Raw genomic sequence first — 15,297 nt, 5'->3', positions numbered from 1 at the left:
GCTGAAGCCCGGGCCGCCCCCGCCGCCGGGGCGGGAACTCACCTTCTCTGAGGCAGGGGCGGGCGTCTACAACTACTGTTCCCCCTCCCCGCTAACGCCGCCGGCCGGGGGACAGGCCGGGGTGGAGATGGCGGAGAGGTAGGGACAGCAGCTGCCGCCACCGCCGCCTCCGCCGCCGAGCAGGCGGAGTGAGAGGAGGAGGCGGAGACCGGGCTTCCTGAGGGGAAGTCTCCGCCACCACCCGCGGCTGACTGGACGGCGCCGGCGCCATAGCGGGAAGGCGCGCGATTGCGCTTGCGCGGGCCGCCCCGCTTCCAGAGAGGCCATGTGGCCCCGCCCCCTTCGGGCCCCGCCCCTTCGGGCCCCGCCCCTTCTGGCCCCGCCCCCTTCGCTCCTCCTCCTGCGGGGCTCCGCTCTAACCGTGGCTCGCGCCCCTCGGTTCCCGCTTTCTTCGGCGGGGGCGGGGCGCTGTCTCCTCGTGGTTCGAGGGAAGGGAGAGCGCGTGTGGCCGCTTGCATGGGGTTAGTGAATATAAAAACCGACTGGGAAAAAGTCTGGAAGCCTCTGGATTCTTCCTCCAAAGTGTCCGAGAAATACATCATCTTTATCTGTCGTTCCTTTGTTAGGGTCTTTAACGTGCAGGGTTAGGGTGAGCAAAAGCCTTGGTCGTGATACGTTGTGGTCATTGGTCCGTAAATGACTTTTGTCTCCCCTCCTTCGCACCTCATCTCATTCCCCATCTCCCAAAGAAACCACGACCCTGGTTTGTAGTCCTCATTTCCTTTCATATATGTGTCTTTATCACACACACGTGTGGCTAAAGAAAGTTTATTTTGAATTTCAAAAGATTGATAGCTTCCTCTATGCAGTCTCCTGGAACTCGTTTCTCTCAACATTTGGAGGATCAGCCAAGCTGTTGCATATAGGTGTTATTTATTTGTTTCACTGCTGTCCAATATTCCACCCATTTTCCTGTTGGTGGGCACGTCTCCTAGTACATGGGGCGAAAGTTTCTCTTGAGTAGACTCTCCTGTCACACTGCCCTCGCCGAGTTTCAGGTGATCATCATCTCTTGTTAGAACCATGGCAAAAGATGCCTAACTTACCCTTCTGACTTCACCAGTCCCATCTGCTCTTCATACTATTGCCAAAGCCTAACACCTAACAAAGTCATTTCTCTTTTCCATTGTCTATTGGAGAAAGTCAAACAGCGCTACTAGGCTTCTGGGCACCTTGATCTCATTATCTTCCTACTGCTGTCACCTCCCCACCTTGCTTTCACTTTATGATTTAGCAACATTAAACCTTTACTGATTCCTATAAACACCAAACTGTTGCATATGCTACTTCCTCTTCTGAATGTTTTCTCTCTACTTCTAATGACCTCCTCCTCCCTCCAGAAGTAAATTGTATCCTGAATTCAGCATTTCTCTTTCCTATTCGTTTCTTAAGACTTTTGTTACATATGTATGTATCCCTAAATAACATGAAATCTTGCTTTGCATGATGTAAAACTTTATGTAAATGTTATTATACATATGTTTATTCACCTGCAGCTTACTTTTTTCAGTTATCATTATGTTTTGATATCTAAGGTATGCTGAGGTGTGAGGATCTAATTCATTCACCTTCACAGCTCTATAACATTTCATTGCATGACTACACCACAAGCTGGCCATTCTCCTATTGATAGACGTCAAGTTTGCTTCCAGTTTTTGCTTTTATAGATAGTACCGCTCTCATGCTCTTATGTAGTCATTCCATGCACATGTGAGAGTTTCTCTGGGGTTTATACTTAGGAGATGCTGCTGTTTTTTAGCTAGGGGCCTAGGTAATACCCACTTCGAAAGTTATTATGAAAAACGAGGTAATGTTAATAAAGCACAATTCAGACATTCAATCATTTATAGTTTAAAAAACTTTCAAATGTATATGAAACACTGGGACAAAGGCTATAGTCTGGTGCTCAAATGACAAACAGAGATATAATATGTGTGCTTCTGAAGCTCCTACAATACCCAACCTATTGTCATCTGTACATAGGGCTATTTCTTTACCTCCACATCTCTGCTTGTGCTGCTATGTCCATGGGACTGAAATGGTCACCTGCAGCTCTGCTTCTCTTTCTGCCTTCTGTTAGCTACTCTCTGAAACCTTCCCTGGCTTCTCAGGCTGCCCTGGATATCCCTTCCCTTTTGCTTCCTATATCTTCTCACCATCTTTGCTTGCTCTTCCATAATTGTCTCTGGTCAGTCTCTTAAACACAGGGCCCACATTTTATTTATCTTTGTTTTGGGGCACTGAGCACAGTGCCTGATACATATGCCGATAAATACATGTGGAATGAGCAAATTTAGGAATTCTTGGGAAGAAAGCAGTTTGTAGCCAGGGATTTCTAGGAGCCAAAGAAAAGCGATGGAAGCAAGCATGCTATTTTATTAAGAACACAGAGGCTAGAGAGTTTAAAGTTTTGCCAATGAGGTAGTTATACAAGATATAAGGGACTATTATGGAGGAAACCTGTCCCTGTCTGGAATGTGAGTGGTAGATGTGCACAAGAACTTTTTCTTTGATTCTGTAATTCATAGTGATTATGAAACAAATTAATGAATCAGCCAGTGAATTCACCTGAATGCAGTGAGCAGTGCCTGGCTTATTTAATGTTGCTAGGCATTAAGTTATTATTAGTTTAAAGCAGGCATTGGCAAACAGTGTCTGTAAAAGGCCAGATAGTAAATATTTTCAGCATTGTGGGCCATATGGTCTTTGTTGCAAGTATTCAACTCTGCTGTTATAGTGTGAAAGCAACCATAGAAAATATGCAAACAGACGAGAATAGCTTTTTTTTTTTTTTTTTTTTTTTTTTTTAAGTAGGCTCTACTCTCCATGTGGAGCTTGAACTCACTTCCCCGAGATCAAGAGTCCCATTCTCCACCCACTGATCCAGCCAGGTGCCCCCTCGTATGGCTCTTATTTAATAAAATTTGTAGTCACTGAAATGTAACTTTCACATAATTTTCATGTGTCACAACATATTCTTCTTTTGACATTTCCCCCCCAACTATTAAAGAAGGTACAAACCATACTTCGTTCAAGGTCTCAAAGAAAACTTGTTGACCCCTGGAGGAAATGAACCTTAGCACCGGTACAAAGGAGGTAGAATCCAGTGGTCAGGGGCTGTTCTTTTACTGAATAAATCTTGAAGTTCTCTTGATTAGCCACTAGATGGTAGACCCTTGTAGGTGTGTGGCCCAGTAAGGGAGTCTGCGATAGAAGGGGTGATGATTGGAGTTTTCCTGTACAGTATGGTAGATGAGCCACTGCCATGCATGTTTGCAGGCATGCAAACTGTCCCAGTGTTTCAAAACCATTCGTCTGGGTTTCATTTATGTCTCCACCTTCACACTTATTTGTACATATTCTTTCTATTGCAGCATATCCAACTGAAGGAAACACAACCACTCTCAAGGCCTCTGAGATTATTTGCTCAGAGGCTCAGGAGAGATACACTGTGAATACAGGCTATGGCTAAAGATTTGGGGGCTGCAACTTGGGATAGGGGAGCAGCTCCTACCCAAGATGCGGGTTAATAAAATGGAGCTCATATTAAGAGGATACTTGAAGCCCAAGTGTCGATATACTTAAAACTCCAAACAGCCTCCATTCTAGGCTTCTTCATGTCACCTTCTCTAACCCTTAAGGTGCATGACAGGACCTGACATTACTCTGGCCCAGTATCTTCTGCAAGCTTCCCCACACCTTTTTTAGGGTGTGGGAGTGTTTGGTGGCCATAGTGACACTCTTGGCACAAAAGTGTGGCTTGCGGTGCAAGGAAAGTTCAGCTGAAATAGAGGTAAATAGAACCATAGTGGTTATTTCTGTCATAACTCTTTTCTGAAATCTCTCAGCTCAGATCTCTCTCCCGGACTGGGAGTCCTCTGGCTTGAGCTGTCCCATTTTCCCTCCCTTTCACACTACCCTTCTTTATCCAGACATATGAAGGAAAGAGACTGGATGGCTATTAAAATTGTTAACAACAATAGCCAAACTGTGGAAGGAGCCTCGGTGCCCATCGAAAGATGAATGGATAAAGAAGATGTGGTTTATGTATACAATGGAATATTACTCAGCCATTAGAAACGACAAATACCCACCATTTGCTTCAACGTGGATGGAACTGGAGGGTATTATGCTGAGTGAAGTTAAGTCAATCGGAGAAGGACAAACATTGTATGTTTTCGTTCATTTGGGGAATATAAATAATAGTGAAAGGGAATATAAGGGAAGGGAGAAGAAATGTGTGGGAAATATCAGAAAGGGAGACAGAACATAAAGACTCCTAACTCTGGGAAACGAACTAGGGGTGGTGGAAGGGGAGGAGGGAGGAGGGTGGGGGTGAGTGGGTGACAGGCACTGAGGGGTACACTTGACGGGATGAGCACTGGGTGTTATTCTGTATGTTGGTAAATTGAACACCAATAAAAAAATAAATTTATTATAAAAAATAAAATAAAATAAAATAAAATTATTAACAGTGTTACATGTTTCCATTTTCTTGGAGTAGAAAACAGCTCCACAGAAACATGACTTTAAAGGTCTGTGAAGCTCAAGTCTGTGATCTTAGCCACCATACCACACTGTCACATGGTATGTCTACTCTCCCCCCAAATTTGATCTCTTAGGAAACATAAAATAAATCTGTTTTTTCCATACCTCAATATATGGTATTGAAGAAAGCTGTTATGTTCTACCTGAATCTTTTCTGCTAAACATCTCCAGTAGGGCAATAAGATGTCCTTCCAAAACTCTAGATGAGGGGGTGCTCCTGGGTGGCTCAGTCGGTTAAGTGTCTGCCTTCTGTTCAGGTCATGATCCCAGGGTCCTGGGATTGAGCCCCATATTGGGCTCCCTGCTCAGTGGGGCATCTGTTCCTCTTCTCCACCTTTCCCCTGCTTGTGCTCTCTCTCTCTCTCTCTCTCTCTCTTTATCTCTCGCCTGCTCACCCACCCTCTCTTTCAAATTAATAAATAAACTCTTAAAAAAAAAGTCCAAAACTCTAGATGGGTTTTTCCTGTTGATGAAGACCAACAGTTGTCATGAAGGCAGTTCCACCACTTAGGCAGCATTTTAGAAATGTGTGGAGGGGAAAACTTCTGGTTATACAGTGCTACTGGCATATTGTGGGCAGGACTGAGGACACAAAGAAAGGTTTAGATCCCATTGGCGGGGGGGAAAGAACTGGAAGGGGACAGGTGGGCAAAAATTTTTATATAGGATTTTGGTTGATAAGCAGTGGAATAGGACCATGTGCCCCCTTCCCTGTCACCAGCCTAATAACTAGGGCCAACATTCTCTATCTCATTGATCCTGCCAAAGATGCAAGTTATCCAGGGAAGCCTTATACATTGAAGATTCTTTGCCTGACCCTCACAACCTCAAATACACAGATGTACATCCTAGATAGGTGGAACTTTGTTTATAATTATCAGAGTCTAGAATTCTGTTTTATATGTAATCATAGAGTCTTTTTAATATTTGCTAAATTTTCCAGGAATGCAGCCTCTTGTTAACTGAAGGATCATACTTTTATTTCATTCAGAACTTGACTTTGAGTCATTCAACATTTCAGAAAAATCATGTCACAAACAACAGTGCCCTGTGTGGTGTTTGTGTCCCCAAAATCAATCTACATTTTTAGCTCTCACTATGACAGTGATTCTATTGGGGGAGGTCCACACATCTGACCACTGTTCTCTTTCCTTTTTTTTTTTTTTAAGATTTTATTTATTTATTCATGAGAGAGAGAGAGAGAGGCAGAGACACAGGCAGAGGGAGAAGCAGGCTCCATGCAGGAAGCCCAATGTGGGACTCGATTCTGGGTCTCCAGGGTCAGGCCCTGGGCTGAAGGCAACGCTAAACTGCTGAGCCACCTGAGCTGCCCTGACCACTGTTTTCTAGTGCAGCTGTGCCCATGCATATACAAAATGAGCTTATTGACCTATTTAATTTACCACGAATATATATTATTTTATTATAAGCTAACTTTGATTATTGATTTCTCCCTTATTAGGTTAGATAAATGGTTTAGTCCATTTGGGCTACAATAACAAAATACCATAGACTGGGTAGCTTATAAACAACAGAAATTTATATCTTACAGTTCTGGAAGCTGGAAGTCTGAGATCAGGGCACCAGCACGGTTGAGTGAGGACTCTCTTCCAGATCGTTTGTAGTCCTCACATACAGAAGGGCCTAGGGACTTCTCTGGAGCTTCTTATATTTATAAGGGCACCATGTTTGTGACTGAAGCCCCATTACCTTAGACTTCAACAATTTGAAATTTGGAATGGGGGTGGAGAGAAGTGAGACACAAACATTCTGACTACAGGTTAGTAATTTATATTTTTTAGGCATAAGAGCTAGTAAATCATATTATATATGCCATTTCATTTCAGAGTAGCAAAAGAGATGTAATATTTTATATGCTTGCTTTCTATTGTTGCCATAACAAATTACCTAGTAGCTTAAAATAACATAAATTTATTATCTTACAGGTTGGTGGTCAAAAGCCAGAAATGGGGTTCACAGAGTTTAAATCAAGGTGTGATCGGGCTGTTCTTCTAGAGTTTCTAGGGGGAGAAGCTGTTCCCTTGTCTTTTCCAGTTTCTAGAGACCACCTGTATTTCTCGGCTCATGGCTTATCCCTCCATCTTCAAAGCCAGCAATATAGTATCTTCAAATATTTCTCTGACTCTGATCCTCTTGCTTCCATTGTTATATCTCCTTCTCTGTCTCTGGCCCCTGCCATTCTCTTACAAGGATTCTTGCAATTCCATTAGGCCCACCTGGACAATCCAAGATAATTTCCCTCTCTCAAGATCCTTAATCACATCTGTGAAGTTCCTTTTGTCATATAAAGTAACATATTCCCAGGTCTAGGGAGTAAGACCTGGACATCTTTGGGGGCCATATTCTATCTACCACACTAACATAATACTATTCTGATAGGGTTGACACTCACAGGTATAACTAAAGCATTAGGCCTGATGCTCCCTCTCTTTCTCTGACTTGGGGCATCTAGATTTCTTTCTTGACCTTGGCTGGGGTTGAACCTATTCCAGGGGAATAGTGTCTAGAGAACAACCTAATCCCTACCAGGCTGAGCCACTGGGTCCTGAGAGAAGACTGGTTGCTGCAAGGCCCTGAGTTGCCAGGCAGTGTGAGTCCAGGTATTCATTTGAAGCTAACTTAGATGGAAGCGCTCCTTTTTAATCTTTTTTTTTTTTTCCCCTTTGGGAGCATGTGATGTTTACTCTTTGGGGCACTCTCAAAACTTTTATTTATTTATTTATTTATTTATTTATTTATTTATTGTTGTTTTTAAAGATTGCTTGCTTTTTATTCTATTTTTTTTAATTGAAGAGTCGTTGACATGCAATGTTATATTAGTTTCAGGCATACGTTGTAGTGATTTGGCAACTCTATACATTATGCTCTGCTCACAAGTGTAGCTACCATCAGTTACCATACAATGCTATTACAATATCATTGACTATATTCCCTGTGCTATACCTTTCATCTCTGTGACATATTCATTCCACAATTGGAAGCTGTATCTCCTACTCCCCTTTTGCCCATTCCCCCACCCCTCTCCCCTCTGGCAGCCACCAGTGTGTTCTCTGTATTTGTGGGTCTCTGCTTTGTTTTGTTGTTTTGCTTTTTAGATTCCACATGTAGGTGAAATCATATGGTATTTGTCTTTTCAACTTTAGTAACAGCTGTCTGGCAATCAAGAAGAATAGCTTTTAGGGGCACCTGGCTAGCTCAGTCAGTAGAGCATGTGACTCTTGATCTCCAGGCTGTGAGTTTAAGCTCCACATTGGGTATAGAGTTTACTTAAAAGGAAAAAAGAAAAAGAACAGTGGCATTTAGGTCAATGGACATTTTAGAATTGCCCCTCCAATGCCCTCATTCCTGGGAAAGAGGAAAGACAGAGCATGTTGGTATTTTCCTGGCAGCAGACACATGTTTAAGGGAGACTTGATAAAAGGATAGAAGTGAGGCTTTTCATTGCCAAAGCTTGCCTCTTCTCCAAATAGAGCCTGCATCCAGCACACCTGAGTCATCAGGGAGCTCCCAGACCTTCATGCCCTGGGTGGGGGTGCTGTGGGAGCCCCAGGTAGTACTGAAGAAGAGAAATGCCCCTGGTAGCCTAAATAATAATGTTATGTATATGCCAAGGGCGTCAGTTTGGCATCTGCTGTATTCTGCAAACAGTCTGCCTGTGGGGGAGAGGGAAGGCGACAAGGGGCCCATCACACTTGAGAAAGTAGAAGCCTGACAGCTGAAGGTTCCCAGAGCAGCAAGCATCACCTCTTCTCTTGGACCATTTCAGCTGTCTGCTTTGGATTGACAGAGGCATCTGGCTGCTAAAAATACCGTACTGACCAAGTGCTCCCTATTCCAACTAAAGCTGAGCACAACTGCCATCCAGGACTGAGCTGCTTCTTGCAAAGGAACTTTTCAGTTTTCAGACCCAATCTGAGAGGCACACCAGCCCATGGTCATTTCCGCCTTGTCAGTTTTGCTAGGTGATGAATGAGACCCTTGTCAGATCACTGTCCTCTCTTCCGCCCCATTCCCACCTCCAGGAAATGTGGAAGAGGGGGAGGTGAGGGCCCAGCAGCTGAGGGGGGGTAGGGAAGGGGAGGTGCTTGTCCATTTATAGGCTTGCTCTTTGGGATGCTGAAGGTGCTGAAATAGCAAGGACAAGGGACTTGGCTCAGTGTGAAATATCCACTGAGCTGCCTGAGGGACTCTGAGATGACAATAGGGAGAATGGAGAACGTGGAGGTCTTCACTTCTGAGGGCAAGGGCAGAGGTCTGAAGGCCACTAAGGAGTTCTGGGCTGCGGATGTCATCTTTGCTGAGCGGGCTTATTCCGCAGTAGTTTTTGACAGGTATGAAATGTGGGGTGTTGTCACCTTTTCTGTTGGTGTGGCTCATGCCAAACTCTGAAATCCTTTGCTCTCAAAATCCTAAGCGAAAGGGATAGAATCCATGTGATCATTTTTAACAAAATGGCACTTCTGACAGCTGTTTTCTGGTATCTTTTTTTTTCTGCAAAGAGTCATTGTTAATGTGATTTACTCTGGTCCCTAGGAGGGTTGTAAAGATAAGCAAAGGCTTTGGGGCACTTTTTTCACAGTACATTGAATGTTGCATGTGGAATGTGGCTGAGTGGGTGTGCTGTGTGTGGGGAGGGCAGAGGGAAGGGGAATGGAAAGGTGGGTGTGGTCTATAGGAAACATTTTCTTACAGAAGGCTCCATGTTTTTAGCTTCTTGAGTATAATCAGTATATTAAAGCATAAAGTAATTGCTGAGACTTTAAAAAAGCAATTGCAAATACACAAGTAACACTGAAATCCATTTACATTTGAAAAATTAGAATATTACCAAGAGGCTGAAATCCCTTTTTATCTTTTCCTCTGCCAATCCCAATCTTCTCTGTCTTTCCTCAGAGGTAATAGGTGTTATGATTTTAATGTGTTTACTTCTAGAATGTTCTTGCACTATTATATACATATATCACAATGTATAGCTGTAGTTTGTCTTTTTTTTCTTAACAGAAGTGGCATCATACTTGAGATGTCTTTCTAGAACTTGCTCTTTTCACTAAACATGTTTTTGATATGTATCCTTATGAGAACTATAAGTCTACAGATAATTCTTTTAAATCCTCAAAGATCTACTTCTTTTACCCACATGTAGATCTATGTTGATCAATATGCTATGTGGATTGCATAGCATCCAATATTTTAACTCCTGTAGATATTCTACCCAATAAATACATGAAAAATTATTTATCCACTTCCCTATTGAGAGACATTCGGTGGTTTCCAGCTTTTCATTAAAACAAACATTTCTGCAGTTATATCCTTGACAATGTCTACTTGTACACATGTGTGATTATTCTCCAGGACATAAGGCTAGAAGAGGAATTGTGTCATAGAGTGTGCTGTTTGTATTTTAATAGGCTCTCCAGAGTGGCTCTGTTAAATTTATATTCCCAAATAACAACCATATGCCCAAAGTTTTAAATTAGTGTTGAAGCTTTATTTTAAAAAAGCAAACAAAACAAAACACCTTGCCAAGTGATTAAATTGTAAGAATATTTTCTGAGCCCAAAGTTGGGGTGACCTGCCTGACATTGATGTGATCTGAATCAAGATGGCCTCTGGTAATCTAGGCTTTGTGCTTGGCTCACTGTACTCACCATCCTGAGAATGGGCACTGCTTTCCAAGGATAATTTGATTAGCATTCAGATTTTCGTTTCTTCCTGCCTACCAGGATCTTCAGGGAGAAGATAGTGAACGGAATATATGGCTGACGGTCACCTGAGGAATGTTAAGGGGGCTGAGGTGACAGTAATACCTCTTCAACGGGAGTTTGTCTTACTTTATTAGTTTATTTGTGTATGTTTTGTGGCTGGAGGTGAGTGCAGTTAAGGAGTCAGTGGGATTCAGAATTAAGACTAAAAAGCTAGAAAACAAAACCTCTGATCAATGATCTTGGTGCTGTCACTGAGTTGCCACATTGCCTTATGTGTAGAATACTTCCTTTGGTGTCTCTAGTTTCCTAAAAGTCGATATAGTCAATTAGTATCTCTTTTAAGAGTGTTTGGAGTTGAGTGGGTTTTCCTTCCATTTTAAAAGTAAAACTAAAAAAATAAATAAATAAATAAAATAAAAGTAAAACTAAGGAAGAAAAAAAAATATATTTTCACACAAAGGTACTAACCCTAAACGTTGTTGTGTATTTCCTTCCGGCTTATTTTAAAACCTAGGTTTCATTTGTACTACACAGTTGGGATTTTATTACAGAAACTATGATGTTTTACATTTAATAATTTAGCTACTTCTTTGTTACTATGTCCTCTTCATAAACATAGTATTTAATGGCTGCCTGCTTTCCTACCACTTCTTTATGACTGAATATTTGGGATGTTTATGTTTTTCTTACTGTAAGTAAATCATTCATTTGAAGGAATGATTACAAAACAAATTTAGTATACGTTGCAGATAAAATGCTAACAAAGTGTTGTATAATTATTATTATTATTATTATAAAAATTGGGGTGATTTTAAATTGATTGAAAAAAATAAAAAAGAGATACTTTTAAAAAGTGATTTTTCCCAAGTTTGTCATTGCAAAGATGAGGGGGCTACTCTTTGGGTATACCTGGGATAGCCTAAAGAGGCAGCAAAGGAAACCTTTGCCCATCGGGTCCTTCCATTTTGCCACTTCATGAGACACAGCCACTGTAGATAAGAAACCTGAGTGGGGAGGTAGGATTGAGTCACTCACAAAAGAGGCACATTCTAATCCATGTTATTGCAAGCCAGGCTTTCTGCCCTACCCTCCAAACACAAACATGAGGAAAGATTTTATTTTTAGTTGAGCACTGCATTAAGTGAAAATTCTTTCCAACAATATATGACATATATTGTATACATGAATGTTATGAAGCATAACAATAAACGAACACCCATGAAACTATTCCATGAAACCTATTTAACTAGAGTGTGCAATTACATTGCATCTTCTCTATCTTTCCCTATTCAGTCCCGGGTTTGTTCCAAAGGTAACTGGTATCCTGAATTTTATGTTATTATTCCCCTGCCTTTTGAGTAATATGTGTACATATTCCTGAACAACATATAATTTAGTTTTTGTGTTTTCTTTTTGATCTTTGAAACAAAGGTATAATATATTTGACTTTATGCCACTTGCTTTTTTTACTCAGTGTTAAATATTCATGCATATGGTTTTGTGTAACTAATAAAATGAATCAACTGTGTCAGTTTGTATGTACCACAGTTTATTTTTCCATTCTTCTGTCTGTGGTTGCAGTAGACATTTTTGTTTTTATTTCTTGGTGGACAGATACATGAGGTATGTATCCTAGGAATGGAATTACTGGATCACAATGTATGTGACATGTAGCTTTAAAATATAATGCTGTAGTGTGTAATGTTGACTTGCAAATTTGCATTGTCTTTGTTAGGATAGACTTAGTTTAGCATTAACAGCAACAATCTAGGCCTTTATAATCTAGTCCTTTAAAAATATTTTATTTATTTATTCATGAGAGACACAGAAAGAGAGGCAGAGACACAGGCAGAAGGAGAAGCAGGCTCCTCGAAGGGAGCCTGATGTGGGACTTGATCTCAAGACCCCGGGGTTCACACCTTAAGCTGAAGGCAGATGGTCAGCCACTGAGCCACCCAGGCATCCCTGTAATATAGCCCTTAGTCTGATTACAACCTCTTGAATTTTGCTGATTGGAAAATTGTGACTTTTTTTGATCCTTAAAGATAAAGGAGCAAGAGTACAGAGAATCATTTTAGGTTGGGCAAATATGTAACAGTACCTCAATCCCTGCCAGTTATAGCTAATCAATTGGGTAACTCCTTCCTGAACTCCAAATTAGCCTAAGGATTTTTTTCCTAAAAACTGGTATTTAAAAGAACAGGTATTTGCTATCACTTATGGGGTTTTTGGTCGGGCTGGAAAGGGATGAAGGTGAAGCAGGTGGATAAGGTCAATTTACCAAGGAGCTATCTTTCATGGGCATGATCTTTTCAAGTGGATCAGCCCTAAGGATGGTAAATGAACTCTTAAAAATTGCTTGCTACCCTTCATGCTCTTTACTCTGAGTGTGCCCAGAGAATATGAGCCCATGATACCTTAACTTGAGTAATCCTGCTTATTTCTACATGAAGTGGGGTTAATCTGGGAATTCATGATATTGTCTTGTTCAAATTTTTTAGCTTATTTTAGAAAATGTAGAAACTATAGAAAAACCAAAGTAAGAAAATAAAAATTCTCTGCAACCTTAACATTCAGAGAAAACTACTGTTAACATACTGGCATATGTCCTTATGATTGTTCTGTTTTTGGAGTATAATTGACTCCTTACAATTGTTTTATGCAAATATGATGCATATAAAATATTTTTCCAATGATTTGTAGGTATGGTGATGGTAGTGGGAGAAACACTCTCCCTAAATGCTTCCCTAAAATTAAGATATTTTATTAAAATATGGGGAGGATGGGAGTTTATTTTACAATGAAAGGAATATGACACAATATAGTATTTTATTAATTTTAGGATACATATTTCATTTTAGACATCTCTGAAATCATGATGTATTGTACAATCTGTGGCTCATGGTTTAATTGGGAGAATTTGTTTTTTAATGGTTAAAAAATGATATATTTAGTATATTACATAGGTTCAATTTAATTAATATATACATTTCTTCCTTTCACAAAAGTGGGCTGTTGTGTAACTTCTTTACCTTACAATATATTATGAGCCACTTTTCAAACCATTATCCTTTTTTTTTCAAACCATTATCCTTCTAAAGCATTTTTAATGACTATATAGTACTCTTTTTGTTGACTGTTATACATCAGTTTAACAAGTGCCATATTTTGAATATCAAGGTTGTTTCCTGTTCAGAACTTCTAAACTGTTTGAATCCTTCTGCATAATTTTGATTTATTAGCTCTTATGATTTTAACTCTTTTCTAATCCTCAGTTGCTTTTAATTGATTAATTAATTAATTAATTAATTAATTCACTTATCAAGTAGGCTCCATACCTCACATGAAGCTCAATGTGGGGCTTGAATTCACAACCCTGAGATCAAGACCTAAGCTAAGATCAAGAGTTGGATACTTAACCAGCTGAACCACCCAGGCACCCCTTGTCCTCAGTTACTTTTGACTTTCTATAATTTTTCATATCTTGCATTTTAAAAACTATTCATTTTTCTCTTACATATATCTTTTAAAATTATATCCAAACTTAAGTTTCTTTTTTAATTTTTATTTTAGTTACTTATTGTCATTGCATTCCTTCACTTTCCTTTTTATAGTTTATTTAGTTCATTTTATGCTAAGGGGAAGAAGAAGAGAAATGGTTTTAGCCTTAAGAGTGATTCAGGCCATCAACAAGATTAGATCCTTATCTTTTTTGCTGGTTGGTCATGGAAGGACTCTTCCAGTACTCGCAAATAGAACCTCCATCTTTTCCAAACTGTAAAAATCAATTGGTTAACCCAGTTGACCTACAGACTAAGGTCCATGGGGTATCATTTATTACACTTTGAATAAAATAGCATCATCACCATCACCATCATCATCATTACCTTTACATAAAAGCCACAACTAAATGGATTCTGGGCCAATCTGGCATAGAATCAGATTTGACCAGGATAGGAATTTGAAGCATGTTTTACAATAATATTGGAGAATAACTTCTTCTAATAGCTATCTACAAATAATGAACTGTTGGATTGTTGTCTGCAAGACAAAGGGTACTAAACTTTTTTTTTTTTTTTAATTGACAGAAGGGTGAGAACCTTGAGCAGAAGTTACAGAGTCATATTTCTGGTCAATGGGGTATGTGTTTGGGGGGTAGTGCTAGTTAGAGCTCACGCCATCTAAGAATTAAGTAAAGTCCCTTTTGCTATGTAGTGTAAAATATTCACAGGTTCTGTGGATTAGGATATTGACATTTTGGGGGGCTGTTACTCAGCTTATCACAACTGATAAGATGAATTTCACGTTAATCCGACTCATCACAGAAGATGTTAAGAATCATCAAGGATAGTGAACTTTTACAAAAAAAAAAAATTCTTTAAATAAAAACTAGACTGGATCCTAAGTGATTCTGTTTAAGAGTTGAAAGTGTCCAGGATATCATGCATACATGTGTAGGAAAAAACAAAGATAAGAACATAAGAAAAAGTAGAATACTTTAGAAGAAATTAATGCTAGCCAGGCTTTTTGAAAATTGGAGCAGTTACGAGCTTCAGGTCCACTGGAGACAGCTGGGCTTTTAGCTGGGGTAATTCTATGTGGGTTTGTGGGAACACCAGGATTAGCATGGCATACACACCAACACACTGTGGCCTTGAATCTGATAACAGCTGGTGGGTGGGTGGTGGGGGCAACTGGTGCTATTAATAGAAATCTTTTAGTAAAGGGATTAGGGAAATTCCTGAACAGTTACTTCAGAAAATGAATGAATCACTATTTGTTATTCAAGGTACAGTGTTAAACATTTACACTTGAAGTTCAGAAAATGAATGAATCTCTGTTTATTATTCAACTTACAGTTGTCAAACATTTGCACTTGTTGTTGAGGATAACCATAGCAGATTTAGAAATATGTCTTTATTTTGTTTTATTTTTAAGTAAACTCTACACCCAAAGTGGGGCT

At 40.1% G+C, this 15,297-nt stretch overlaps 2 protein-coding genes across 6 annotated transcripts in view; one reads left to right on the top strand and one right to left on the bottom strand.

Annotated features, from left to right (window-relative positions):
- The window catches only part of KRCC1 (lysine rich coiled-coil 1), a 30,700-nt gene extending 30,455 nt beyond the window's left edge, over positions 1-245 (bottom strand). For 3 of the 4 annotated variants that reach the window (XM_055327395.1, XM_055327394.1, XM_055327396.1), the window contains exon 1: positions 43-237. The gene's annotated coding sequence lies outside the window, so the exon portion shown is untranslated. Of the gene's footprint in view, positions 1-42 lie in introns of all 4 variants that reach the window. The other variant, XR_008664725.1, reaches the window with a different exon arrangement.
- Positions 246-8,766: 8,521 nt separating this feature from the next.
- SMYD1 (SET and MYND domain containing 1) overlaps positions 8,767-15,297 on the top strand; it is a 36,660-nt gene continuing 30,129 nt past the window's right edge. For both annotated transcript variants that reach the window (XM_055326948.1, XM_055326947.1), the window contains exon 1: positions 8,767-8,960. In XM_055326948.1, coding sequence (XP_055182923.1) covers positions 8,824-8,960 — 137 coding nt within the window. In that variant the 5' untranslated portion in view covers positions 8,767-8,823. The remainder of the gene's footprint in view (positions 8,961-15,297) is intronic.

This window comes from Nyctereutes procyonoides, unplaced genomic scaffold, assembly GCF_905146905.1.
Source record: "Nyctereutes procyonoides isolate TBG_1078 unplaced genomic scaffold, NYPRO_anot_genome, whole genome shotgun sequence".
NCBI lineage: Eukaryota > Metazoa > Chordata > Mammalia > Carnivora > Canidae > Nyctereutes > Nyctereutes procyonoides.
Note: the sequence above shows the minus strand (reverse complement) of the source record. Positions and strands in the feature narration are given on the sequence as shown.